Source organism: Phacochoerus africanus, chromosome 11, assembly GCF_016906955.1.
Source record: "Phacochoerus africanus isolate WHEZ1 chromosome 11, ROS_Pafr_v1, whole genome shotgun sequence".
Classification (NCBI taxonomy): domain Eukaryota; kingdom Metazoa; phylum Chordata; class Mammalia; order Artiodactyla; family Suidae; genus Phacochoerus; species Phacochoerus africanus.
Window position 1 is genome coordinate 123,759,778 of NC_062554.1, and position 27,660 is coordinate 123,787,437.

General features: G+C 45.8%; 1 protein-coding gene across 1 annotated transcript in view; it reads left to right on the forward strand.

Moving 5' to 3' along the window:
* Window positions 1–288: 288 nt before the first annotated feature.
* LAMC2 (laminin subunit gamma 2) overlaps window positions 289–27,660 on the forward strand; it is a 59,306-nt gene continuing 31,934 nt past the window's right edge. The window contains exons 1-5 of the mRNA XM_047754435.1: window positions 289–429; window positions 585–815; window positions 17,903–18,091; window positions 25,172–25,307; window positions 26,985–27,083. Of these exons, the coding sequence (XP_047610391.1) occupies window positions 737–815; window positions 17,903–18,091; window positions 25,172–25,307; window positions 26,985–27,083 (503 nt within the window). The 5' untranslated portion in view covers window positions 289–429; window positions 585–736. The remainder of the gene's footprint in view (window positions 430–584; window positions 816–17,902; window positions 18,092–25,171; window positions 25,308–26,984; window positions 27,084–27,660) is intronic.

Sequence of the window (27,660 nt, forward strand, 5' to 3'; positions counted from 1 at the left end):
CAGATACTGTGCCAGCTGTTAGGGGTACAGAGTGATACCCAGCCTTCACAACGGAGGACCACCAGTCAACAGGTGACTTAATGAGTTGTTAACCCTGGTGATCAAGATGTTACAGGGACCCAAGAACCTCGGTCCAGCCAGATGATGGTGAGGCAAAGAATGAAGGCGGGGGTACAGCTGCAGTATTGCAGAGAGAGGTTGAGCCGAGGCCAGAGGGTCGAGAGGATCCTGTGGTGACGGTCGCCTGGCCTGTTTTCCTTGATGTCTTTCAGATCGGAGATGATCAGAGCTGCAGACTTATTTCTGAGTTTGCGCACTTGAAACTGGGCCTCCCAGTTTGAGGAAAGGGCGGGCTGCTCGCTACCTCTGACATCTGCCCTGGACCACCCCGGGAGAGAAGGAGGGCTCTGGGGGATCTGGCCAGGCCAGGTGTGCGCCCTCCTGGCGGGGAGGGGGCGCCGGGCCGCCGGGGTGCGCGCTTTTACAGCTCCGTGGGTGCTGTGTGTTTGTCTGCCTCCCGAGGGCTGGGTCCTCCTTATTCACAGGTGAGTCACACCCTGAAACACAGGCTCTCTTCCTGTCAGGACTGAGTCAGGTAGAAGAGTCGATAAAACCACCTGATCCAGGAAAAGGAAAGCACAGCGGAGCGCAGAGGGAAAGCTCCCAGCGGCGAGGCGCCGGGCAGCACCCCTGCGGCGGCGACGGCGGCGGCGGCGGACGGCGGCCCGGCCCGGCCATGCCTGCGCTCTGGCTCTGCGGCTGCCTCTGCTTGGCGCTCCTCCTGCCTGCAGCCCGGGCGAACTCCAGGACGCAAGGTGAGTCGCCCTCCAGGAGGAACCGGCGCAGCCCCAGGCTGTGCACGGGCCTTTCCCTGCAGACCTTGATGGCTGAAGGCACCTCCGAGAAGTCCCACCTCCTCCCCGATCTGGGGCTTCTCCAGAGAGTGGTTTATAGAAATAGTGTGTGTATATGTATATATGTTTATATAAATAGTGTATATATATATATATATACACACACACACACTATATAAATTGTGTATATATATAAATATACACAAACAGTATATATATATATATATATATATATATATATATATATATATATAATTTACTAAGACTATATAAAGCTGTGATTTTAAAACGTGAAGCCAATACTTTGTGCCCAACCAGGGTTTTCCTTGCTTTGAACATGTTCCTTGTTGATTGCTTTTTTGATCAGAGGTCTCCTGTTTAATCAGTAATATCATAATACGTGGGCATATAAACTCTTTTCCTGATGTGTGTTTTTATTGATGAGATTTTGGTGATGGGTTTTCTGTGACTGTGAACCCCACAAAGACTGAAAAGGAACTGCTTCAATAACCCTTCTGGAATTCCCATTTCATCTTTGGGGTGGACAATGAGCCTTAAGAGTCTTAACAATGCTTCACTTTTGCATAACATTGCTTTTTGTAGTATTTTCACGTAATATTCATTCAACAGGCATTTACTGGACACCTATGTCACAGATCATTTGATCTTATCTAGGGCACAGTGGCTGAGCTCATGTAAACAAAACTTTCAGAGCACCTAGCGACGGTTTACTGTATGCATGTGTCAACTATGACAACATGTAATGGGTGTTTTCTTTAGTTTTACTTAGTAGTCACTTAGTTTTACCAATGTTATTTGCCTGTGTAATTCTCAGGTTTATTTTTGCTTCCAGTATCTGATGGCATTTCAGTAGTTATCTCAATAGGTCCAAGAGCCATCTTCACACATGTTCATGTGTGAGCATGAGACCAGCTTCATGTATACTTGGAATTATCTTAGATATTTCATTTATAATTGCAGTCTGGGTGATGCTGGCCTGAACTGTACTTGAATGGCATAAATGCTTTAGCATGAGTTTGAATGCATTTGATAGTCTTTTTTTTTTCCCTAAGATAATTTTGGAACTAACTTCCAACCCATCATCCTTCACTACCATTTAAAACCTGTTCATAGGAGTTCCCCCTGTGACACAGTAGATTAAGGATCCTGCATTGTCTCTGAAGTGACACACGGGTTCTATCCTTGGCCCAGCACAGTGGGCTAAGGATCTGGCTTTGCCAAAGCTGCAGTGGGCTTGGATTCCATCTCTGGGCCAGGAACTTCCATATTCTGTGGTATGCAGTGGTAACAGACCCGACTAGCATTCATGAGGACTTGGGTTCCATCCTTGGCCTCACTCAGTGGGCTAAGGATCCAGTGTTGCTGTGAGCTGTGGTGTGGAGGCAATAGTACTGTATAACCTTGTAGGGCTAGTGAAAGAATGAATGATTATTGTAAAGTGCCTTAAAATGCCTGAAACTACATTTCTTTAAAAAGTCCGATGCCAAGAGTACAGGTGCAGTGAGCTCGGATGCTTCGAGATCATTAAGAGAAAGATTGCCCTTCAGGAGCTCACAGTGATGTGAGAGAAGGTGGCTGTAGCTTCAAAGATCTGGATCACAGTTCACCTGGGGAGGTGACTGGAGAAGGGACGTGGGGATGAAACCAGAAAAGTAGCCAAGAATCTGGTTGTAAAGAGCCTTACCTGCCAGGCTGTGCAGTTCAGTTGGTGCCCCGTAGGCACAGGAGGGTTGCAGATGGTTTATAAGCAGGAGTGGGCGTGGTCAGATTCAGGTTTTGAAAGGTCCCTCAAGGGCTTAGAGGATGGGGTTGAGCTGAGAGAAGCAAATCAATGGCCATGGCAATCATCCAGATGAGAGGTGATGAGAGTTTTCATCATGGTGTTGGACCAGCAAAGAGGCAACAGATTACAGAGACATTTAGAAGGTAAAATGGAAAGAATTTGGTGATCCAATGAGTGTGTGTGTGTGTGTGTGTGTTAGGGCTAATAGCAAGAGAGAATCTTGAGAAAAAAGGAAGAGTCCAAGATGGGTCCAAGGCTTCAGGTTTGTGTAACTGGCTAGACAGCGATGCCATTAAAGGAAAAGAGGGCTTTAGGAGAAGGAACAAGTTTGGGAGCAAGGTTGGGCATTGGATGAAGAGAAGGGAGGGAGTTTCTGTGGGGATCTGTTCCGTTTGAGATGCAAGGGGAGATGTCCAGTCATGCCAGGGAACAGCTGAAACTATGATGTTGAAGTTTAGAAAAAAAGTTTGGGAACATGAAGTTGGAGCCCAAAGGTGGCAAACAAAGCCTTGAGGATAGATGAGGTGGCCTGGGACTCAAAGGTAGAAGAAACCTCAACCGCTAACAGGGAGATGAAAGAACAGGTGGAAATGGGCATTGAGTTTAGAGGAAAATCAAGACAGAGGAGAGTTTTCGGAGCCCGAGGAAGCGTTCAGCAATGTAGGAGTCATAAACGGTATTCAGAGGTAGAAATGTGAAAACCCAAAGAATGAGAACTAAGATGGCACCGCTGGAGTCAGCCGCCAGGTAGGATCTGAAGCAATTGTTCCAGAATGGTGAGAATCCATGATTATTAGACATCACTCATTTAGTTTCCCCCATGACCTGATGCTGGAAAAGAGGTACTGTGGATAGTGCTGTGGATGTGGAAAGAATCCCTGGAAAGGATTTATACTCTCACAGATTCTGTTATTAAATAGTTGAAGCTGCGTAGCATCATGCATAGGGGTCTGGGCTCTGTGGTAAGGCCACCTGGCTTCAAATCCTAGCTCTGTCGTTTACTACTTTAGGGCCCGAGGCAAGCTATTTCACATGCCGCTCGTATTTCCTCCTAAGATGAGGATAATAAACTGCTGTGATTATTACAGGTAAAGCACTTTGCACATGCCTAGTTAACCCTCAGTGTGTTCAGTGTTATTATATAACTGCTCTGCCAGGACTGAACGCCAGTATAATGCCCTCTGAATTTGAAGTGGTGAAGTTTTGGAAGAGGCTCCATTCCTTAGTCCGAGAAGGGTGATGAGGAGCCCTGTGGCTCAGGCTGAAACGAACCCCCAGTTTTTCCCAATGAAATAAGTAGAATTGCTGAGAAGGAACCCAAAGCAGAGTGGAATTTGAAGACTGGGTTCCGTATCATTTCTTGCCTTTTGTTGACTATCAGACCTCATGACATAGAGATTCAGCGCGCCTGTTTCTCTCTAGAACATGCCCAGGTATAAGACAACCCCACACAGATGATCTCTCCCTTCTTAAGAGGAAGCTCTCCTCCTTATACCACCAAAAAAAAAAGTTTGATCAACTTGATTTTGAAACATGGAGCAGTATAGATGCAGCACTCATACGTCTTTTTACATTTAATTTAGTAATTTAGTCTTACAAACATATTTAAAGAAACATAATCTATGAAATAATAACTTAAAGGTATTCATTGCTTCATTCACATTTTCCGTAGTAAATGTAATCAGATTCCGTCTTTAACATTCCGAAAGCCACTTGAATGCAGAGACACAGCTCTGTTTGAATCTGCTTTTGATGCTGTCCCTGGGAAAGTACACCATTTTCAGAACATGAAAAAGATTTAAAAATTATCCTGAAATACCTATTGTGATTGTCACAGCATAATCATCTTGAAAGGTTTACTTATGACAACTTTCAGCACTCACAATTGTGGGCTGATGAACAATTACGAGAATTGTGTTTGGTAGCTCAGTCTCTTTAGATATTGATAAATATTGAAAACATCAAGGTCATTTCAAGATAACGTGTCTCTCCCAAACAATGCTGTATTTTAAAAATAAAGTAATTGACAAAGTACAGTATAATATGAGAGATCTTGAAAAGACTTAATGTAACCTTACAGTCCCCTTATATTCAAGTACGCACAGTAAGTGGGAGTATAGAATTGGGTTGAAGGGTAAGCTGAAAACTGCTGTGTGGGCTTAAACTCTGAGTGTCCTCCTGAAGTGGGGGCAGCCATGGGTTTAGCTCCACTGATCCAAGAAGCTGAGGAAGTGTGTTGATTTGTGATCAGTGTCTATGGGAAAGTCAGGAGCCTGAAATGAACTTGTTGAGGCTGTCCTGGGAATACTTTTTCCCATTTAATTTCTGAGTGGCCCACTTCTACTGACATTTTTTTTTCCCCTAGAGAAATTTGCAAGGACAAGACTTGAATCATCTATTACAGACCAGTGTAGAAATAGGAGTTCCATAGAGTCTGGAATATTCTACTTTAGCCACAAATCAGACCTAGTAGATTATTGAATCATTACTGGGCTGTGTTCTAATATAACCCCCAGGTACATGACATAATATTCGAATCACGCTTAAAGCCAAAAGCTGAGTCTTTTCTCTGTCTGTGGGTGACTGTATGTCTGTATATGTGCCTTCCCCCCAAACATGTGCTTCCTTATGTCATGAAAGAAGAAAAGAACGCTTGTTCACCCAACACGGCTGTATCACAGGAAGGGGAGGTTCAGCTGGGTGTATATGTACACGCATCCTGGACTTCCTCAGGCTTATTGACCACTTACAATCCCAGCCATTTCTTTTCCAGATTTTATTTTCATTCATTGTTTGGACATGGATCTTCACATTCTGAAAAAAAAAAAAAATTTAAATCGCCACCAAATCATTTCCTACACTAACTGAAACACTGAAAAATGATCAAATCTTCAGCTGCACTTGTGTGGGACATTTCTTACAAGAGACTTTGCATGTTTCAGCACTTGCTTCTCTTCTTACAGCATCATGGAGATAAGTGAGAATGGCCCTCAAGGGTTCTATAGAAGAGCCTCTCCTTTTGCAGTTAAGGAAAATGACACCCAGGGAGGCAAAGTAACTGTCCAAATTCTCATGGTTCAGCATTCTCTGTGGCACATTTGGGTTAAGGATCTGGTGGTGTCACGGCAGTGGCACAAACTCCAGTTTCTGGGGTACTGACTAAAAAATAGGTTTCAAATGACCAAGGTTCCTCTTTTTTTTTGTCCAACTCTGCTGTTAGGTTATCACACAGCTTGGAATTGACCCAGCAGCTCAGGGCAGTTGGGAGATAGCAATAAGTCCTTCTGTTTCACCTGTCAATGTTTTGAATCTATTTATGCATGGTTGTGTCCAAAGATTATTTTCTCTTCCTGCTGGAGATTCCTGGTATACTTTTTTGAAGTCTTTCAGGAATGGGTCAGTTTCATGGCCAGAACATTAACCATTAAGCTTTATATATACTTTCTGCTCTTTCAAATCACTGCCCAGTCTGCTCTTGGTTAAAAGGGGATTCCTAATGTTTAAAGATCAATTCTTATCTCAATAGACGGGTCTACTTTGCAATGGCAGTGGATCCAACAGCATCCTAAAGCTGCCACTCTCACCTCATCCAGGCACTTGTATGTGGAACCTGGTAGGAGCGAGTCTTCACATGGTGACATATGCGAGGACAGAGCCCAAGCCACAGCTGACCTGGCGTGGGAAGTGACAGTGGAGCAGCAGCACACTTGTCTGACCTTAGATTCAGGACCCATTGCTCCTGCTCCCTGCTGGAGGCTTCACGGTCCAAACTCTTCTTAGAATATTTGTTATTTCTCTTTATGGAGAGATAAAAATTATTGGGCTCCTAAAAGACTGTTTAATTCACTCTTCTGACTTTAAGCAGTAGTTTATTATTATCAAATGGACTTTTTTCAGCGAAGAATCATTTTTTAACCATTTAAAAAAATTGAAATATAGTTAGTTTACAAGGTTGTATTAGTTTCAGGTGTACAGCAAAGTATTCGGTTATACATATATGCATCTATTCTTTTTCAGATTCTTTTTCCTTATAGGTTATTAACAAGATATTGAATATAGCTCCCTATGCTATAAATAGCTGCTTGTTGTTTATCTCTTTTCTGTTGTTTTTTGTTGTTGTTGTTTGTTTTTTTGCTTTTTGTCTTTTTGCCATTTCTTGGGCCGCTCCCGCGGCATATGGAGGTTCCCAGGCTAGGGGTCGAATCGGAGCTAATGCTGCCAGCCTACGCCAGAGCCACAGCAACTCGGGATCCGAGCTGCGTCTGCAACCTACACCACAGCTCACGGCAACACTGGATCATTAACCCACTGAGCAAGGGCAGGGATCGAACCCTGAACCTCATGGTTCCTAGTCGGATTCGTCAACCACTGCGCCACGACGGGAACTCCTATCTCCTTTATATATAGTAGTGTGTACAGGTTAATCTCAAATTCCTAATTTATCTCCCCCCACCCCCGCTATCCCTTTTGGTAACTGTAAGTTTGTTTTCTATGTCAGCCTATTTCTGTTTTGTAAATAAGTTCATTTGTATCTTTTTTTTTCAGTTTCCACATATAAGTGATATCATATGGTATTTGTCTTTTTCTGTCTGACTTACTTCACTTACTATGATAATCTCTAAGTCCATTCGTGTTGCTGCAAATGGCATTATTTCATTCTTTCTATGGCTGAGTAGTATTCCATTGTATATATGTACCACATCTTCTTTATCCATTCTTCTATTGATAAATAGTTAGGCAGTTTCCATGTCTGGGCTATTGCAAATAGTGCTGCAGTGAACATTGGGGGTATGTGTGTTTCTTTTTGAATTAGAGTTTTCTCAGGATACACACCCAGGAGTGGGATCGTCAGTGAAGAATCTTTAATGACGGTGCTATAAATGCACTCCATACTTTTTCCAACACTGTAATGTACATGAATTACCATGTTCTTTTGTCAAAACTGAGAACTCTAATGGTGTGTGGAAAGCATGCACTTACCTAAATGTGTGTATATTTGTGAAGGTATGCAAGTGATAGCAAAAAAAAAAAAAAAAAAACTATGGCTAATCTCCTTGTACAAAAATACATTGTTCATAACAGCAAGGAAAGGTTTAAAGCAGAAGAATAGTAAGGTACCTTTTTTTTGAGCTAAAGCAATGGAAATTTATTGTTTCACAATTTTGGAGGCTAGAAGTCCAAGGTCAAGCTGAGAACAGTTTCTAGGTAACTTTTTTTTCCTTAGGGAATCAACAAAACACAATTTAAGTGATTGAAAAACCGCATTTAATGTATACTCCAAAAAGCTTTTCAGTACAACTCAAAATTTCCTTTTTAACTTCGCTTTATTCATTCTGCTCTTACGTGATATCTTTCCTTGTGGTCCCCCTTGCTTCAGGGGTCACCTCTAGCTGTCCTGGACACTCTAATGTCCTTGACTTCAGCTGCTTCTTAAAGGGGGCATAGGACACCATTTGCTGGGCCATGGAGCAAGTGCTCCAAGAACGCTGTGCTCTTTGAGTAACAGTCAGATGCGCTTTCTACATGGGAATGCTTTTCTTTATTGCTGATCTCATAGAAATATAGCCATTTCTACAGCCACTTCTGTGGTCAGAAGAGTGTGGGGTGACACGTGGGTGATGAATACCTTCAGATAGAATCCTCACCGCCCTCAGCGCTGATCACACCCTCTAGCGGACACCGGCTATCTTGGAGTCAAGCCCTTAAAGATGCCGAGTGTACGAGAAGGGAACCTCTTCTGTGTCCTTTGCGTCCTAAACTTCCCTTCCCTTAAACCTTTGCCACTCAGACAAAAATTGGTATCCCCAACCTCCCTGTTGGCTGGGACTTTCTTTCTCTCTCCCCGATGTCTGCCTGGGCCCTGGCGGGGGTGGGGGAAGATGGCTTCAGATGTGGTCTCCCCATCTGGTCCTCATCGGGCTGAGTCATCCACAGTCCACACGTGCCATGTCTAAGTCTAGGTTATAATGAGATATGCTATGAACTCTCGATGAAAGCAAGTGACTTTTTAAGCCATAGTTCTGCCAAAAGAAAATCGGAGGAGTTCCTGTTGTGACGCAGCAGAAATGAATCTGACTATGAACCAAGAGGTTGCGGGTTCAATCCCTGGCTTTACTTAGTGGGTTAAGGATCCGGTGTTGCCGTGAGCTGTGGTGTAGGTTGAAGACGCAGCTTGGATCATGAGTTGCTGTGGCTCTGGTGTAGGCTGGCAGCTGTAGCTCCGATTCGACCCCTAGCCTGGGAACCTCTATATGCCATGCGTGTGCCCTAAAAAAAGCGGAAAAAAAAAAAAGAAAAAAGAAAATCTGAGTTTCATTGACTCTTGATGACTTCAAACTGTTTAGAGTTGGAAAGATTTGTCCAGATTCTGTCGTTCAGAATTGCCCGTGTGATGAGAACGAGGACCCCGGTTGTTCTTTTCCTCGGAGCACCTCACGTCGCAGCCCTCCTTACACTGCTTGGGTGCTTGTACATCCCGGCAGACAAACTATCAGGCAGGAAATGGCACCAGTGGTTCCAGCGGCATTGATCTCAAAGGCAGCTGTGAAAGGTGTGAGGCAGGGAACTGAATTCAGTTAAAAACCTCGTAGTGACGGTTGTGCCATTTCAATTTTCTTATCCTAAGTAGAAAACACATTATGACATACCTGAGGCGGCTAAAACTGGAAGCATGCAGTTACACATAAAGCCATAAAATCCAAGATCAGGTTAAATGATGAAATGTTCAGATTTTAAAGTATACACTCTAGGGAGTTCCTGTCGTGGCTCAGTGGTTAACGAATCCGACTAGGAACCATGAGGTTTTGGGTTCGATCCCTGGCCTTGCTCAGTGGGTTAGGGACCTGGCGTTGCCGTGAGCTGTGGTGTAGGTTGCAGATGCGGCTCGGATCCTGCGTTGCTGTGGCTCTGGCGTAGGCTGGCGGCTACAGCTCTGATTGGTCCCCTAGCCTGGGAACCTCCATATGCTGTGAGCGCAGCCCTAGAAAAGACAAAAAAAAAAGACAAAAATAAAGTATATACTCTAGCTGAGAAACTTATTAAACCTGAGAAAGAAAAGTCCCATGTGGGAGGTTTTAAAACTGGAAGATACAAGGTTTTCCATCATCAGCTTAATATAATATAATAATATTTTAAATAGTATTTTTATTTTACTATAATAAAAATACTCATCTTACCGTCTTATCTCGGATGCGAAGACTTTGATTTTTGCAAATAGGATGATAGCTTGCAATGCCTTTGATACCCAACTGATAGGTATCAGGTGTGTCTAGTTTCAGACTTCTTAATGATGTACAATTTGAGTACCTGTAAAGATAATTTTAAAATATATTAGCATGGTGTTCTTCCTCCCCAAAACGCCTAACCCCAGTCTAACCATGAGAAACATCAGACAGTTCCAAGTCGAGGGACATTTTACAAGGACCAGCACTCCTCACATCTGTCGGGGTTGTCACAACCAGGGAAAACCTGAGAACTGCCACAGCCGAGAGGATCCTAAGGATGGCTCAATGCAGTGTGGGGTCCTGAATGCACTCCTGGAGCACAAAAGGATGTCAGTAAAAACTACGGACGGCTGAATAAAGTATGGACGTCAGTTAGAAATAATGTATCAATATTGGTCCTGAATTGTAATGAAAGAACCGTATTAATGTAACTTACTGATCATAGGGGACTGGATGTGAGGTATAGGGCATTCTGCATACTATTGTCACAATTTTTCCATAACCAAAAACTTTTCTAAATATAGATTTTTTTTTTTTTTGGTCTTTTTAGGGCGGCACCTGCAGCATATGGAAGTTCTCAGGCTGGGGGTCCAATCAGAACTAATGCGGCTGGCCTACACCACAGCCACAGCCATGCAGGATCTGAGCCCCGCCCGCAACCTACACCACAGCTCAGGGCAACACCGGCTCCTTAACCCACTGAGTGAGGCCAGGGATTGAACCTGCCTCCTCATGGATCCTACTAATCCCATCATCTTGCAATAAGCAGACATTTTAATGCAGATTTAAAATAAAATAAAATATTAGAATAGATTGTTACTTAAAGGATACTTTTAATAATTGCTTTTGTTCTGAAAATACGCATTTGCCAGGTTTTTAAAAAAGTGAATATACTATTCATTCTCACCTTTTTCTCACCTTTAAAAGTGAATATACTTGTTCTCACCATTTTCGATCTATTTATTTACGTTTGGACTTCCTAATGAAGAGTCTCAATGCATCTGACTTCTTGGAGGTGACGGTTCTATATTGGAACAGAAGAGGGTTGTCAGTTTACATGAGACCTGTTCTTTGACTCAGAGGAAGGGAGTGATATCTCAGTAATAATAAACTGAGATTGAATTTTTAGTGTAACTTCTTTGAAGAGCCCAAAGGGAAGAGAGTGGTTGGGATTGGTGGCCCCAGCTCACATTTCCCTACTAAGATGCTTTTCTTTTCTTTTCTGTCTTTTTAGGGCCAGACGCAAGGCATATGGAAGTTCCCAGGCTAAAGGTCAAATTGGAGCTTCAGCTGCTCGCCTACACCACAGTCACAGAAATGCGGGATCTGAGCCGAGTCTGCAACCCACACTGCAGCTCACAGCAACACCAGATCCTTAACCCCCTGAGTGAGGCCAAGGATCAAACCCGCATCCTCATGAATGCTAGTCAGGTTCATTATCACTGAGCCATGATGGGAACTCCCTACTGTGACGCTTTACCTTTAAAGTAAGAATTTTAAGAAGCATAGGAAGTAAAGACATAAAATGAAGTACAAGCTATAAATGAAACGAATGGGAGAGAGATGAAGAGGTCCCAGTGGGGAGTCTTAAATGAAATTCGGCTGGAAAAGTAGGTAGGCTTAGATCATGAAAGTCTTCATAGGCAAAGTTAAGGAATTCTGATCTTTATCCTAGAAGTAAAGGGAAGGCATCAGGGAGTTTTAGGCAAAGAGGTATTGGTAAAATTTATATTTGGGAAAGTTTTCTGACTACTGAGTAGAGGGAGGCAGGAAAAGCCGTAGGGAATTCAACTAGAAAGCTATTGCAGGCAAAAGGTGGCTGGGGTTTGGTCTAGAGTGGCCATGGTGGAGACAGACTTGGATGGACTTGAGCTATTTAGGGCATTCTATCAATAAAGTTGGGCATTAAATAAAACACAGGTAAGCAAGAAAGATGGAGACCCTTTAAGGAGAGCTCTCAGCTTTCTGACTCGAGGGGACAATCACAAGTTTGGTTTTTTTTGTTTTTGTTTTTGCCTTTTGTCTTTTCTAGGGACGCACCCATGGCATATGGAGGTTCTCAGGCTAGGGGTCCAACTGGAGCTGCAGCCGCTGGTCTATACCACAGCCACAGCAATGCCAGATCCTTAACCCACTGAGTGAGGTCTGGCATTGAACCCACATCCTCACGAATGCTAGTCGGGTTCGTTAACCACTGAGCCATGATGGGAACTCCTATTTTGTTTGTTTGTCTTTGTCTTTTTGACAAGTTGGGTTTTAAACATGTTTTGCGTAATGAGTTTTTGAGACAACCATTTGGAAAGGCCAGTGGATGGCTGGGCCTGAGGGTCTAAAGCTCAGGATGAATTCTGGGCCAGGGAGGTATCTTGGCATGTCAACACCTTTCGTGGTCCCTGAAGCCCTTGGCTCAGGTGAGAGAGCTCTGGAGCTCTGCAGGGAGAGTCATGGGGGTTCAGGACTGCCTTGAGGAACACCCACACTTCGAGTCGGGGCAGGGAAGGGATTCCGCAAAGACTTGGATGGGGTGGGGGTGGGGTGAGGCCAGAAGCCAAGAGGAAGCCTGACGGTGTGGTATCCTAGTTTCGAGGGAAGATAGTTTCAAAAAGGAAGGGGAGAAAAAGATTAGATGTCTCAGAAAGGACATGCGGGGCACTAAGCACCAGAAAGGAAGCCCGTGCCTCTCCTCTAAATAAGGACGAGAACTGAGCACCCTCTCTAAGGGGTTTATCCGTGGACCCATCCATAGGAGCTTACAGGTACCTTAGAAACGTGTTCGTGTTTAACTGAATCAGTGTTCATGCCCTTAGCAGCTGAACTGGCAGCAAGAGCAGCAAAGCTCGACGTTAACAGCAGCCAGTGCACAGTGTCAGGTTCCAACACGATGCCTGGATTCCTAGCTCCTGAGGTCGTCCCACGCAGCAGCCAAGTACAGGACCCGTCAGGGCTGCCTGATCCCGGCCAACAGATCTCACGGCTCCAGCCTGCCCCATCCTCTCGCCCCTCCTGCTGCAAGGCCCCGAGCTCGCTGTCCTCTGAGAGGGCATCTCCGGGCTCATGCGCAAGGGGCAGGTAGTCCTGGTGCAGAAAGAGTCCACCTGGTGTGAGCACTCATCTATGTTCCATCTTTGGACCATGGACCACCACGCTTTCTAGGGTTCTAACAGTGACAACACAATTTAAAATCCAAACACCTTTCAAAACCAAGCAGTTTGGGCTCCACTGACCTCTCCAAGTGGAGTCCAGTGAACGAGAGAGAGAAAGAGAACACGCACGTCGCACACACTCCCCGGGAAGCTGTCACATTCCTCTCCCAGTTCGTTCTGTTCTCATCTCACCATGAATGGTTTGGGTTCAAACATTAGCTTTTTTACACTGAATCCCATCTAGGTAGACAATGAACATTTTGTAGATTATGTTGAGAAAATGTCATGCGGGGACCCTGGACTCCTGGGAGATTTCTGAATGTGCAGGTTCTTGTTTGGCTTCTCTTAGAGTCAGACCGCCTGCCCGCCTGCCTTCTTTCCTCCTTCTGCCCATCCTTCCATCTATCCTTCCAGCCAGCCGCTCTTCCAGCGATCACAGTCACAAGCCCCGTACTTGGCACTTATACTTGGGGATACAAAAGTGAGACACGCTGTAGAGGAAGCCAGTCATGTACACACATCGTGATGCCTCAGGGTAGAAAGTGAGAAATGCCTGCAGAGAAATGGGGAGGAAGTCTTGGGCATTCAGAGGGAGAAGCTGTTAAAGGGTTTTCAGCAGGGACCAAACGCCATCTGATTTATGTCCCTGAGGTCATTCCAGCTGGGCTGAGGGAGGGTGGGTGCAGGTACCCCCCAGGCAAAGGAGACAGCAAGGCTACAGACCTTGGTGCACCCCAGGATTCGTGGGTGCCAGGGTCGATGGAGTCCAGTGAACGAGAGAGAGAAAGAGAACTGAGCTCCACTTGGAGAGGTCAGTGGGGCCCAAACTGCTTGGTTTTGAAAGGTGTTTGGATTTTAAATTGTGTTGTCACGGTTAGAACCCTAGAAAGCGTGGTGGTCCATGGTCCAAAGATGGAACATAGATGAGCCTGGTGCAAAGCAGAGCGTGTTTTTCCAGTTTAGGACAATGCAAAGCGGATCTGCTTACACACAAATGATCGTATTAATGCCAGATGGAGGAAACTTTCTCCTAATTGCTGGCAACATTTCTCAGGGGGAATTTAAAATGAGGTCTCGATGAACTGTAGCCATTGGTGCTGCTTATTCCAAGGCCTTGCCCCTGGGACAACCTTAGGAAATGTTTTCGGTTTCCTTTCATTCTCCTCAAGAGGCAGCTTGGAAACAGCCTTGGCCCCTGAGCTTCCTGTCCTGACCCGTTGGAGGTGTGTGTGTGAGTGAGGGTGGGAGTGTCAGGTGAGCCGGAGGCGGTCTGCACACCTTGCTCCATTGTTTGCAGAGAGTTTCCAGCCGGGTCTGCCTCTGGTTGCGGGAGGAGGGTAGAGGGGGGTGCTGGGGTGGGGAGTCGGGACGGATCAGCCTGCGTCTGGCTGCCCCGCAGGCGTTTTCAGAAGCCCCTTGAGGGTCAGGGCCGGTGTGCTATTATTGTCACTATGATACTAAAATGCTTCAGTGCCCAAGAAGCAGCATACAGCATAGTCAGACACAATTACCAGCCACCCTTCACTAGACTGAAAGAATTACGTGAAAATCTGAGCAAAATGATTTGGTTCCCAATATGTTTTGCAGAGCTTGAGGTAACACTTGATGAATCTTGTCCCTGTGGCTGTGGAGAGCATGCGGCTGACAGGGCCAAGGCCTAGAGGGGTGGGTTTAGGGAGTGGGGAGAGGATAGGACAAAACCTCGAAGAAATATCCCTTATTTGGAAAGAGGGCCATACAAATGAAGAATCAAATAAGAGTAGTGGACGTGGCTCCTATGATACAGAGTTCAGTGAAAGAGGGAGAAAGAAATTCCCTGTCTAAATTCCTAGGCCCTGTAAGGCTTCAAGTCTGTTCAGGACCTGAGTGTGATTTGTTTCTGTATTGTCTAAAATAGATAACTTAATGCCAGGCCCTGGACGTGTGCCTGTCCATTGTGAAACGAGGAAAACTTGGATAATGTGATTGGGAACTTCCATATGCCAGAGGTGTGGGCCTAAAAAGGAAAAAGGAAAAAGAAAAAGAAAAAAAAAGAAATAAAAGAAAACAATTTTAATAAGGGTTATCTATTTTAAAGTGATGAAATGCATCATTTTCTTATTAAAATTAATTGGTACCAGCAAAAAGTTTGTTCTGAATAACAAAAGACACAATGAAAAGTTTGTAATTGTTTTGAAATTGCTCCCCAGAGTCATCCAGGGCAGAGAGGGCACTGCCTCTGTGTGTGATCCGGCCAAGTAACCCCACAAAGATCGCTGGCTGGTGAATTGAGTTCGTCTATGGGCCTAATGAGGTCCTTAGTAGAAATCTCACAGCACGTGACAGCTGTATGGCACATCTGTTCAAGATCCAAAAATCAGTTACACAAGCATTCATTGGGAAAGAGTCAGCTTGGCACCAGTTCTGTGAAAAAGCCCTGGGAGTCTGAATTGAATGCAAACTTAATACGCTATGAGTTTAATGAAATGTCAGGCTCATCCGTGGAGTTATAATATCTAGTCCTGCTGTAAGCTGAGCTATTCAAACCACACTTGAAGAACTGTAATAAATTCTGGTCCTTTAAGGAAAGATATTGAAGATTAGAGTTTGTTCCCAGGAGAGGAGTCAAGAAGAGTCTAGAAATCATGACCTCAGAGTCCTGAAGGTGACTGGTCTCCAGTTTAACCTGAAGAGGAAAAGGCTAAAGAAGGAGATGCCACAACTATCTTCAGATATTCAAGGACTTGGCTGATGTCGTGTCTTGTAAAACAATGCTTGAAATAAACGTCTAATGGAGAAGAGAGTAGGTGTGCATGCGTGTGTGTGCGTGTGCGTGTGTGTGTGTGTGTGTGCGTGAGTTTGTGGGTGTATGTGACTGTTGTTTTTCAGGGAAGAACAGAACACATGGTAAAAATTACTGGGAGGGATGCAGATTTAAAACTGCATAAAAATAGTTTGTAACAACCAGTGCTGTCTAAGGAGGGCTGGGACATCTTACTAGATTAGGGAGAATTCAAGAAGGGACTAGACAATGCTGTGTGAGGGAGGTGGAGAAAGAACGCCCTGTGCCCAGTGGTAAACTAGGTCTTGGAGCTGCCCGGGTACCATGGAAAGGTGAGGGCTTTGCGGTTGGATGGACCTGAGAGCAATTGCATCTTGGCCATTTAGCCGTGTGACCTTGGGTGAGACGTCTACCCTCCTAAGCATTTTTTCCTTCATCTGTTGAGTGAGGATGATGAAACCCATGTTGGTGTCACTGTGAGAATTAACTGTCGAATCTCAAGTCCCAGCAATGGAGTGGGCTCTGGGCAGCTGTTCTTGACTTTGCCTAGATGAGGTGGCATGCAAAGCAGTGAGAGAGTCAGGGTTAGAAGCTGTTACAAGGAAATCACTTAGGAAGTTCATCAGATTTACTTAGTCACCTTTGCCCCCTGAGCCTTTAGAGCTGACATGGCCTACGTGGCCCGTTGGTACATATGCTGACTTTTTTCTTTTTTTCATCAGTACGCTGGATAAGTCATGGCCCTGGGCATTGCCAGAGACTCGGCTGTCACTGAGGCTGTGTGGCCGATGGAGACAGTGTGCCTGGGGGGTAGAAAGTGGGTTTTGGCAGCAGACAGAGGTTCAAATCCCAACTCTCCACCAAGCTGCATTTTTCTCACCTGAGGCAATGCCTGTCTCCTGTGAGTGAGGGCCGAAATGGCATAGACAAAGGGCCGGATCTTCTTTTCTCACTGGGATCCTTCTAGCTACCCAGGGAGGCCAGTCCTGCAGCCCACATTTATGAAACAAGACATGAGCTTCAGAGCGTTGAAGTGATTTGTCTAAGGACGTGGCAGAACTGGTATCTGCTACCAGTCTTTTAAGCTCCAGGCTCATCACCTTTTCTAAACCGTGGCTGAAACAGTTTTGAGGGTCTGCAGTGTGCCAGGTGCAAGGCTGAGCATTCCCCGTGACCTCACTGGCGGCTCGGTCCCACGTGGGGATGTTAGTCACTCCCCCGGTCTCTTTGGAGCCCACCCAGGGCGAGCTTTCCTAGACACTGGAGCAGTCATTCTTTCTGGAACTGCGGTTCTTTCTGACACCGGCTTGGAAGAGACACTCATGGCTCAGTGAGAGGGGAGGAGATACCTCTCCAGACGGTCAGGCTAGGTCTTCAGCCTTGACCATCACTGGAGGGACAGACGCTATGGATCTTGAACAGACGACACCATCGGCTGCGGGACAGTTGTGCTGGCGCACACAGGCTGGTGGTCTGGGGATTTGTCTGTGGGGTTGCACGGCGTTTCAAAAAGGAATTCCTTGCAACTATTTAAATCAGGGCTTTTCACATAAAAACACTTATGATTTTTGGTTTCTCTTGAGGAATCAGTCTGGCCACTCTGACCTCATGTTCTTTCGCGTTCTCCCAGGCCACACCCACCAGCACTGCTGCCTTTAGGTAAAGCGAGAACTCCCACCATCACCATGTGGCCCATTTTGCCCCCTTTTACTTTATGCGACTGAGCAGTTTAAATTAGTATGTAGTCCCCTGGGCATAATTTATATTAATAATAATAAAAATCGGAGTTCCCGTCATGGCGCAGTGGTTAACGAATCCGACTAGGAACCATGAGGTTGCGGGTTCGGTCCCTGCCCTTGCTCAGTGGGTTAACGATCCGGCGTTGCCGTGAGCTGTGGTGTAGGTTGCAGACGCGCCTCGGATCCCGCGTTGCTGTGGCTCTGGCGTGGGCCGGTGGCTGCAGCTCCGATTCGACCCCTAGCCTGGGAACCTCCATATGCCGCGGGAGCGGCCCAAGAAATAGCAAAAAGACAAAAAAAAAATAATAATAATAATAAAAATCTTGGGAGAATGTCCCCTGAACTGTTTTCTGCTGTCTTTCTTCCTCTGCGCCCTAGTCTGTGACTGCAACGGGAAGTCCAGGCAATGCCTCTTTGATCAGGAACTGCACAGACTGACGGGAAATGGATTCCGCTGCCTCCACTGCAGTGACAACACGGCTGGCATTCACTGCGAGAAGTGCAAGGAAGGATTTTACCGACAGAGAGAGAGAGACCGCTGTTTACCCTGCAATTGTAACTCCAAAGGTAGTTGGGGAAAAGGGGAAAAGGAGGGGGGAGGGGAAGGGATGGAGGAAGGAGGGGGGAGGGACAGAGAGAGAGCAGGCTAAGGGGAGCTCTTCAGCTTCTAGAACAACTGGGAATCTGCTAGACGCCGCCGGTGTTTTTAGCAACTTGAATTTGAAAGGTTATGTGTTTTCCTTAAGTCTGGGTTGTAAGAACCAGCTTTGGTCTTTAGGGCACATTAGTTTGAATTCTAGTACCACGATTCTAGGCACACGATTGCTTTTCCGGGCAGATGACAGTCTTCGACTTGGGGACAAAGAAGCTTGCGTTCTTCTAGTCATAGTTCTCTATATCCAAAACCATCCCTTTGACCAGCTTCGTGAAAACTAAGAGATGAGAAAGCTCTGTTTCCCGTGTTATGCTGGGTGCCAGCAAGATAAAGTGACATAATGGAAGAGATAGTCGAAGAGGCCCGTTAGACTCCTTCACAGGAGTGTGAACAAAAGAAAATAGAATAACAAATAGGAGGCACCGAACAGGGTGGCTGGTTCATAGGAGAGCCTGGTTTTGTTGTTGTTTTGTTTGTTTGTTTTCAATGTACCAGTCGGAGTTCCCATCGTGGCTTGGTGGAAACGAATCCGACCAGGAACCATGAGGTTGCAGGTTCGATCCCTGGCCTCGCTCAGTGGGTTGGGGTCCCGTGTTACCGTGAGCTGTGGTGTAGGTCACAGCCAGGGCTCGGATCTGGCGCGGCTGTGGCTGTGATGTAGGCCAGCGGCTATAGCTCCGATTAGACCCCTAGCCTGGGGACCTCCATATGCCGCGGGTGTGGCCCTAAAAAGACAAAGGACAAATAAATAAATAGATAAATAAATAAATGTACCAGTCAGTGGTTGCTGTCAGAACCGTAGGTCGTTTTTGTGTGCACAGATGCCCTCGTCATGGGCAGACAGAAAAGACAAGTTAGTAGATACAAAGAGGGAGAGAGAGGTGGTTCTGTTAAAGAAGTTGGGACTTTTTAAAGCTACCTTATTTGTCTATTGTCTTTCTTGGCAGTATCTGTTTCTCCTCTTTGCCAGAAAGTGGTTAATGGTATAATGTGATCAATATTAACCTACCGAAAAGGTAGAGCCTTAGTGCATGGCTATGACTTAAGGCAGTTCTGTGCAACCGATTCATAGCAACAGCTGCAAGACTCTCAAAATGGGCAGATTTTGGCCTAGCCAAGGCTGCCAGGCGAGTGTGTTGGGAAATCTTATATAAAACGGGGGAGTTCCCACTGTGGTGCCATGGGTTAAAGGATCTGATGTTGCCACAGCTGTAGGGTAAGTAGCAGCGGTGGCTTGGATTCACTCCCTGGCCCGGGGAACTTCCATATGCCATGGGTATGGCCCATAAAAGAAAAAAGAAAAAAGAGAAAATTGGGGTGATCCCATGGTGATACAGACGCATGTACCAGCAATCATGACCAAGTTCACCAGACTTGCCATTGCGATGTAGAATGAGTCAGATTTGCTCAGCTCTGTGGCTTTGACTCAGCATCTCGAATATTTTGGATGTAGCAATTCTCGCTCTGAATCAAAGAACTTCATAAAGAAAAATTAAGAGAAAAATGGTTCCACTTTCACAGACATTTAACCTCTGTAAAGAGCCCATATATCCCCTTAGGTTATGCAGCTTTGTCATGAGTCACCCGAGGTGGGTCATCCCAGCAACATAATTAGAGCAGGTGACTCGGACTGTAACCGGCTCAGCTGGAAAGCCTGGCCTGAAGACAAGGTTCTTAGCCTCAAAGAGCCTGTAGCCCAGCAAAGAAGGGTGGCAGTGAAGGATTTACCATGCTGTCTCTTCTTTTACGCTGTGTGGTCCATTTGCCCACCCAGCAACAGTGAGCCTGGTTCTCACTTTTCTTTGGGGGAATAGCTGTCTCAGACTCACTGTAAACAGCTTCGTAGGAGGCAGTGGAGGCCAGCGATGATTTATATCTTGTTTGAAAGCTGACATGCATTACACGCTTACGCGGTGCCAGGCATTTCTCTGAATGCTTTCATCTAGTAATTAATTTAATCTTCACAAATAACCCTACGAAGAGGGTGCTATTATTATTTTCATTTTACAAATGAGGTATCAGAGGCTTAGAGTGGGAGGTGATGAAACTTGTTGAGGGCTGAGTGGCATGTTGGTGGTGGGGACCGTTCCCACCAGGTGCCATCTCTGGCTACATGCTGGCTGCAGGGATCCCTAAATCAGTGGCACCAGTTTAATTCCCTATGTGACTTCTCAGTCTCCCAATCAACCAGTGGGTATTTTTCGCTTTCAAATAATAACTTCCGGGGGCTATCTGTTGTATATTCAATTTCAAATGCAGAAGCATGCATCTTACTCCAAACTACCGTTCCATGCGTGGCAAATGAAGCCAACAGCATTCATAATCCCCAAAGTGGTCACAGATTTTGGATGTCACACCACTTTCTCCTAACTATAGCAACCGGTCTTATTTTTAGGTGATGACCTTGTGGACTCAGCAACAGGGCTGAGTTATCCTCAATTCTTACAACTACATGTATAATAAGCCCTGATAACCTTTTTTCTATACTTTGAAATTCACTGTGTGTATGTGTGTGGGTGTTTCTCTCCTGACACCTAAATTCTTGAGATGTGTGCAGCCATCAGTGATATTGGGCTGCTTCTCTTAATTTTACTTTTTTTGCATATATACGACCCAGGCCGTGGATTAGACTATATTAACATTTGAGTTATTAAACATGTCTTAGCTAATAAGTTACTTATTACTAAATATAATTAAATAATGATAATAGTGCTATTTTAAAAATGAAAGTGTATATATATATTTGAAGGGTTCTCAAAAGGAAGCAGACTCTCTTGATTTACATTTTAAAGATGAATCATCTTTGAACACCTTCCTGAGTCCTCAAGTGCGTGGAGATCCTATCTACATAAGCCCTGAGAGTGCTTGTTGGGACTTCAAACAGGAAGCTGTTCTTCATCTGTCCTTTAAACCCAATTGTCCACAACCCTTAAGAGGAGCTCATGATGTAGGAACTGGGACAGCCGTTTTTGTTTTAATGAGATACTTTGAAAACCCAGTGTTATTGTTTTGGACGTTTGGGAACATGAAATCAATCCATCCTGTTCACAGTAAGAGCTTGTGTATGCTGCCGTGTCAACTTTGCAAGGCTTGAAGGAAGCCTAGATGATAAGAGTATAAAGTACTTTTTGGAACACCTGCTATGTGTGAGACGTTGAATTAGGCTTTTCACATATTTTAGTTCCAAGTCTTTTTTTTTTTTTTGCCTTTTCTAGGGCTTCTCCTGTGGCATATGGAGGTTCCCAGGCTAGGGGTTCCCAGGAAGCCGCCGGCCTACACCAGAACCACAGCAACACCGGACCTGAGCCACATCTGCAACCTATACCACAGCTCATGGCAACACCGGATCCTTAACCCACTGAGTGAGGCCAGGGATCAAACCTGCAACCTCATGGTTCCTAGTTGGATTTGTTAACCACTGAGCCACGACGAGAACTCCTAGTTGCAAGTCTTAGGACAGTTCCCCAAGGTTTGGTTGCTTTCTCTGTAAAGAAGGGAGGCGGGGCAGTTCCCCAAGGACACGCAGCTCAGCAGTGGTATTTGGAGTGAGATCTGCCCAGGCTCTTTTCCTGTCCCCCAGCTTCTAGAGCTGTATTCTCTAGATCATGTCCTATGGAATATTGTATTCCCCAAGATAACAATAGGTGTTGCCTATAAGAATGCCAAACAATGTTTGGAAACATTGGCATTAAAAAGTTAAACAGGAGTTCCCATCGTGGCACAGTAGAAATGAATCCGACTAGGAACCATGAGGTTGCAGGTTCGATCCCTGGCTTCGCTCATTGGGTTAAGGATCTGGCATTGCCGTGAGTTGTGGTGTAGGTCAAAGACACGGCTTGGATCCCAAGTTGCTGTGGCTGTGGTGTAGGCCAGTGGCTACAGCTCCGATTAGACTCCCTAGCCTGGGAACCTCCATATGCCACAGGTGCGGCCCTAGAAAGACAAAAAGGCCAAAAGACAAAAAAAAAAGTTAAACAGTTGTAAACCAACAGTAACGAAAAAAAAAATCATTGAATACTTAAAAAAAAAAAGTTACACAGGATTCATGCCTATGGAGTGTACTATTACGTGATAAATCCCTGAAAGATTTAGTGTGTGCCATTTCCCATGCTCCTTCGAACACAGAATGCCTATTTCCAAGTGATGACTCTTAATTCCCCTCTAAAGTGTTTCATAGAGTGCTGTTGAAGGCCATTTGGGCAAAACTCAAAAACAAAGTACAGTCTTGTCCACCTTATAAGAATAACTTGTTTCTGAAAAACTGCTGTAGGGAGAGTTCTTAAATTGAAAGCATAATTTCCACTCATTCAAATGGAGGAAAAAAATGTGTTTCTGGGTTTCAGATTAACACGCATTTATGTTAAAAATTGTGTTAAAGAGAGAACATTTAATGTTATTTATCAAAGCAAAAATTCAAACAGGAATTTACTTTCTTGGCTCTGCCGCTGTTTGTCTCTAAATGCCAACCCCAATGGCCTCTCTTCCTCTCATTTGTTGCACACGCTCTTTCCTTAGATCCTGAAAACCATGCCTCGGTCCTCTCCTCTCAGCCCGCCTCAGAATTGCCCTCCCTTGGCTTCCGCTGTCCTGAGACTTTCTCCCTGCTCTGGTCATCATTTCCCTTAATCAGTGAAGTTCCATTTCTGCCCAAGGCACCCACCCTCCAATCTCTGTCTGCTCCTGGAGTGATCTCACACTTGCTATGGTTTCCTGTTCTGCCTGCGAGCTGAGAGCTCCCAGACTTTCCTCTCCAGCCTCTTTCTTGAGCTCCAAGTGAATATTTCCACCTCAATATGCCACTTGAGACTCAAGTTCACTAGGTCCCATCAAACTTGTTATCTTGGTGACTGAACGTGAGAGCCTTTTCCTCCTTGGACCTCTGGTTTGTCAATAGCCTCACATGTGGTTGTGCCCCCGTACCCACCCCAACCGCGGACCAATAGTCGTCCATGGGGTCCCCCACCCCCATCACCCATGTCCCAAGTCTGTTCATTCTACATCTGCAGTGGCTGTCTTAGCTTGTCTCTCCTCCCCTTCTCATCCTGACTCCTCTAACCCCGGGTCATTGTGTCAAGGGAAGAGTTTTCCTATGACACCTGCTGCTCTCCCTTCTCCCAAGTCATCCTGCAGTTGCTCCAGTATTGTCTTTCTAAACTGCAGGTCTCATCTCATCACCACCTGCCTGATCATCTGAGGGCTCCCTGTTATCCACAAATGGGTGTGTTATCCGTCTATCAGCTCTTAATTCACCATGAGCTCATATGTGAAGTGCCTAATGCAGTGCCTCACATGTGGCAGGTGCTCAAAAATGTAGTTTATATTATTTTCACCGAGGGCCCTTTCAAGCTTTGCAAAGTTGACCTGGAGATGTTCACAAGTTCTAACTGTGACTGTGACTAATTTATTTCACATTCCACCTGTGGCGTAAAAGTCTTTCTATAGGCACTGAGCCAATATCTATACTGATTTGCGTTGTATCTAAAAGTGAATTAAAAGCTCACAGACGGATAAGAAGTTTAGGGAAAAAAAAAAAAAAAGGAGCAGCTGGTTAGGATTCCATTGGTTTTATAGACTATAAGTAACCTAATCATCACAGTTAATTGAGATATATGGATTACATTATAATTCTGCCGGCTGCAGGGAAATTATAAGGTAGGTGACTGACCTTCCACCTCATCTTTTGGCCTCCTCCTAACTCCTTTCGCAAAGCCCCCGCCTCTTTCTCGGCATCTGTACATTAACCCACAGGCCTGTGGGCCTCTTCTTTGTGCCAGGCCCTGGGGATACAGCAGGAACATGAGTTGAGATAGTCAGAGGCAGGCAGGGCTGGGGACCGGGGGAGCGGTGGGATGGCTACTCAGATATGGGAGTCAGAGAAGTCTTCCGTAGGGAAGTAATATTTAATCAAGACCCAAGTGCTGAGTAAGGACCAACTAGGGGAGGTTCTGGGCAAAGAATATTCCAGGCTTCGGGAGCAGCAGGTGCATATGGCCTGAGGAGGGAAGCAGTTAACACATTTCTGGAACAGGGAGGGAAGTAGGGCCCTGGACCTCAGTGACAGAGGGCAGGAGATGAGGCAAGAGAGGTGAGTTTTGCAGGCCGAGGTGCAAGGTTTGCATTTTATTCCACTCTGAGTAGGGACCCACCAGAAGACACAGATGAGTCGTAGGACCTGAATTCATTTGAAAAGGGGCACTCTGGATGCTCTGCAGAGGATGGAACGTAGAGAGGCAAGGATGGGGGCAGGGAGGGGAGTGCGAGGCGGGGTCCAGGTGAGAGAAGGTGGAGGCCTGACCTGGGATAGTGGATGGGGAGGCGGTGGGAGCGGCACCTTCTGTTATCCTGAGCCCCTCCTGTCTTTCATCAGCGCTCAGCCCAAGAGGTCTCACGTACTAGTGAGAGCCCGTCTATAAAAAATGAATCCTAGGACAAGTGCTGTGGTGCACAAGCCCAGGTACGATGCACAGGGTCGTCCCTCCTCGCGAGGGGGTGAGGCCCCAAGGGTGAGACTTTCTACCTCTCCAGGCAGGTAGAGCTGTGTGTGGCTAAGAGGCCTTTTTGTATTTTTTGAAAGATCGTATCATATAAGCACTGACCCTTAAAAGACGGCATTTGCCTGCTAGAGATACGGGAGGGTGTGGCTTAGCTTCTCATCCTCACTGTCTGGGCTCATTCACAAATGTTCCTTCTTGAGGTCTCAAGGACTTGACCAACTACGCGATGTTGAAACCAGGGCAGAGATATGAATAGTAATACTTTCAGGAGTAATTTCTGTGTCTTTCCCTGAAGAAGCTGTCATTGGTCGTCAGAACGTCCCCTAGTGGGCGGACGCGCATCCAGACGGTGTGAAAGAATGGCTTGAGGCGGCAGGTGGTGGCTGTTACTTAGTATTTATTGAGCTCCTGTAGGTGACAGAGCTCCTGTTGCTTCCTCATGTCATTTAAATTAAATATGTCCTTTTCTTCTTTCCTTTCCCTGCCTTGGGGTTACAGGTTCTCTTAGCCCTCGATGTGACAACGCTGGTCGGTGCAGCTGTAAGCCAGGTGTGACGGGAGACAGGTGTGACCGCTGTCTGCCAGGCTTCCACACCCTCACGGATGCTGGGTGCACCCAAGACCAGAGGCTCCTGTAAGCACCTGCCCCGCCACCGCCGCTGCCGTGACTAATGGCAGTTGTGTCAACGTTAGGAATCACTTACATTGACTGAGTGCCCACGTTGTGCCAAACACTGTTCCGAGGGCTTCAAGAGGGTCATCTCATTTAATCCTCACAGTAACCCTTCAAGGTCGGGATTAGCATTGTACTTGTGTTAAAGATAAATCGAAATCACGAGAGGTTACATAAGATGCTAATGTTGCTGGTGAGAGTGGACTTCACGTTCAGACCCAGAGTTCTGGCTCTGGAGCCCATGCGCTTCACCCTGACCACGGCCCATCTTTTAGGAGGACAGGGATGGAAGTGAAGATGCCTTCAAATTTCAACCTGGGGAGTTTCCGTAGTGGCGCAGCGGAAGCGAATCCGACTAGGAACCATGAGGTTGCGGGTTTGATCCCTGGCCTTGCTCAGTGGGTTAAGGATCCAGCGTTGCCCTGAGCTGTGGTGTAGGTCGCAGACACAGCTTGGATCCTGTGTTGCTGTAGTTGTGGGGTAGGCCTGCAGTTATAGCTCCAATTTGACCCCTGGCCTGGGAACCTCCATATGCCATGGGTGCCGCCCTAAAAAGCAAAAATAATAATGAAAATACTAAATATTGATTTTTTTTCATTGTGAAAGTCTTGCAACCAAAAAAAAAAAAGTTCAGTAAAACTAACAGCAATTTCACTCCTAGGTATATATTCAAGAGAGATGAAAATATATGTATCTGTACAGAAACTTGTACACAAATGTTCACATTAGTGGTATTCATGATAGCTAAAGCAGGGCAACAACCCAGATGTCCATCAGCTGATGAGGGATGAACAAGATGTGGCATATTCGTGTGATGGGATTTTATTCACCCATAAAAAGAATGAGCTACTGACACATGGTAACATGGATGAACCTTGAAAACATGCTAAGTGATAGAAATCAAACACAAAAGACCACATGTTGTATGATTCCATTTATAGCAGATGTTCAGAAAAGACAAATCTATAGAGACAAAAAGCTGGTTAGTGGTTGCCTAGGGCTGGGGGAAGGGGAAGAAATGGGGGTGATTCTTAAAGGACACGGGGTTTCTTTGTGGAGTGATAAAAAGGTTCCAAACCTGCCGTAGCGTGGGTTGCGCAACTCTGAGAATCAACTAAGAACCTTGAATCGTACACATTAAATGGGTGAATTGCGTGGTATGAATTATAGGTCAATAGACATGTTACCAGAAGAAAGAACTAAATGAACCCCCAAGAGCAAGTAGATGGAATCAGTCATGGTGAAAGCAGACACTGTTGAATTCAACGATAGAGAAATAGGTGATAATTTTTTAAAAAATGTCAACTGACCCAAATAGTCAACCAAAGTAGACAGTTGAGTGGTGCGTTGGGTTTACCTTCTGGTGCAAACCCCTCCTCTCTTTAGGAGTGGGTAGCAAACATTGCCTCGACTGGCTGCTGTCCACAGACCACGCTTTGAGTAGCACTTGCATGGACAAATGAATTCTTCAGGGGTCTGAGAGCGATGGGCATGGACAAGAACATCCAAGAGAGGCCTCACTGAAGATGAAAGATGGACTCAAGTCGGTGACATTTGCTTGTGAGCGCTAGATCTGTATGTGTATAGTTGCAAAGCCTTTGGAAAGACATCGCTGAGTTTCTTTTCCTTCTTTCCCAGAGACTCCAAGTGTGACTGTGACCCAGCTGGCATCTTGGGGCCCTGTGACGCAGGCCACTGTGTCTGCAAGCCAGCTGTCACCGGAGAGCGCTGTGACAGGTCTGTGTGAACTGTGACCCGACAGACACAGCAGGGAAAGTCCTTGGCCACTAGCGTGAGAATTCATCCTCTGAGTGCAGTTATGGAAAGGGGACACTTAACAAATGTTGATGATCTTCTTCCTGCCCTCTGTCCTCAAAGACCAGGCTTTAAAATAAGTGACAACCAAGCCCCCAAATCTTACTGAACTCCACACTTTTGCTGTGGATCCCTTCTCTTTGTTTATGTTGGGGCAGAGGCACAGGGGCCCCGGAGAGTGCCCTGGCCAGCAGGCTCTGAATCCCAGGTGCTCCCAGTACAGGGTGGTATGCAGCCATGAGATCACATGACTCGACTTGGTCCCAGGAGAGGCCTGGCCTCATTAAACATGGGCAAATCCTAGTAAGAGGGGATATTGCAGCGTATGGCCATGTATAACCATCATGTGCAGAGAAGGACTGCCCAGGGATGGGATGGTGGGTAGGAGGGTGTGTGTGCTCGAGTACACACACACACACACACACGTGTGCACACACACACACACCAGGGGAAAAGGTGAGAACCCTCTGTGGGTCCCAAGCCACATTGGGGCAGGAGA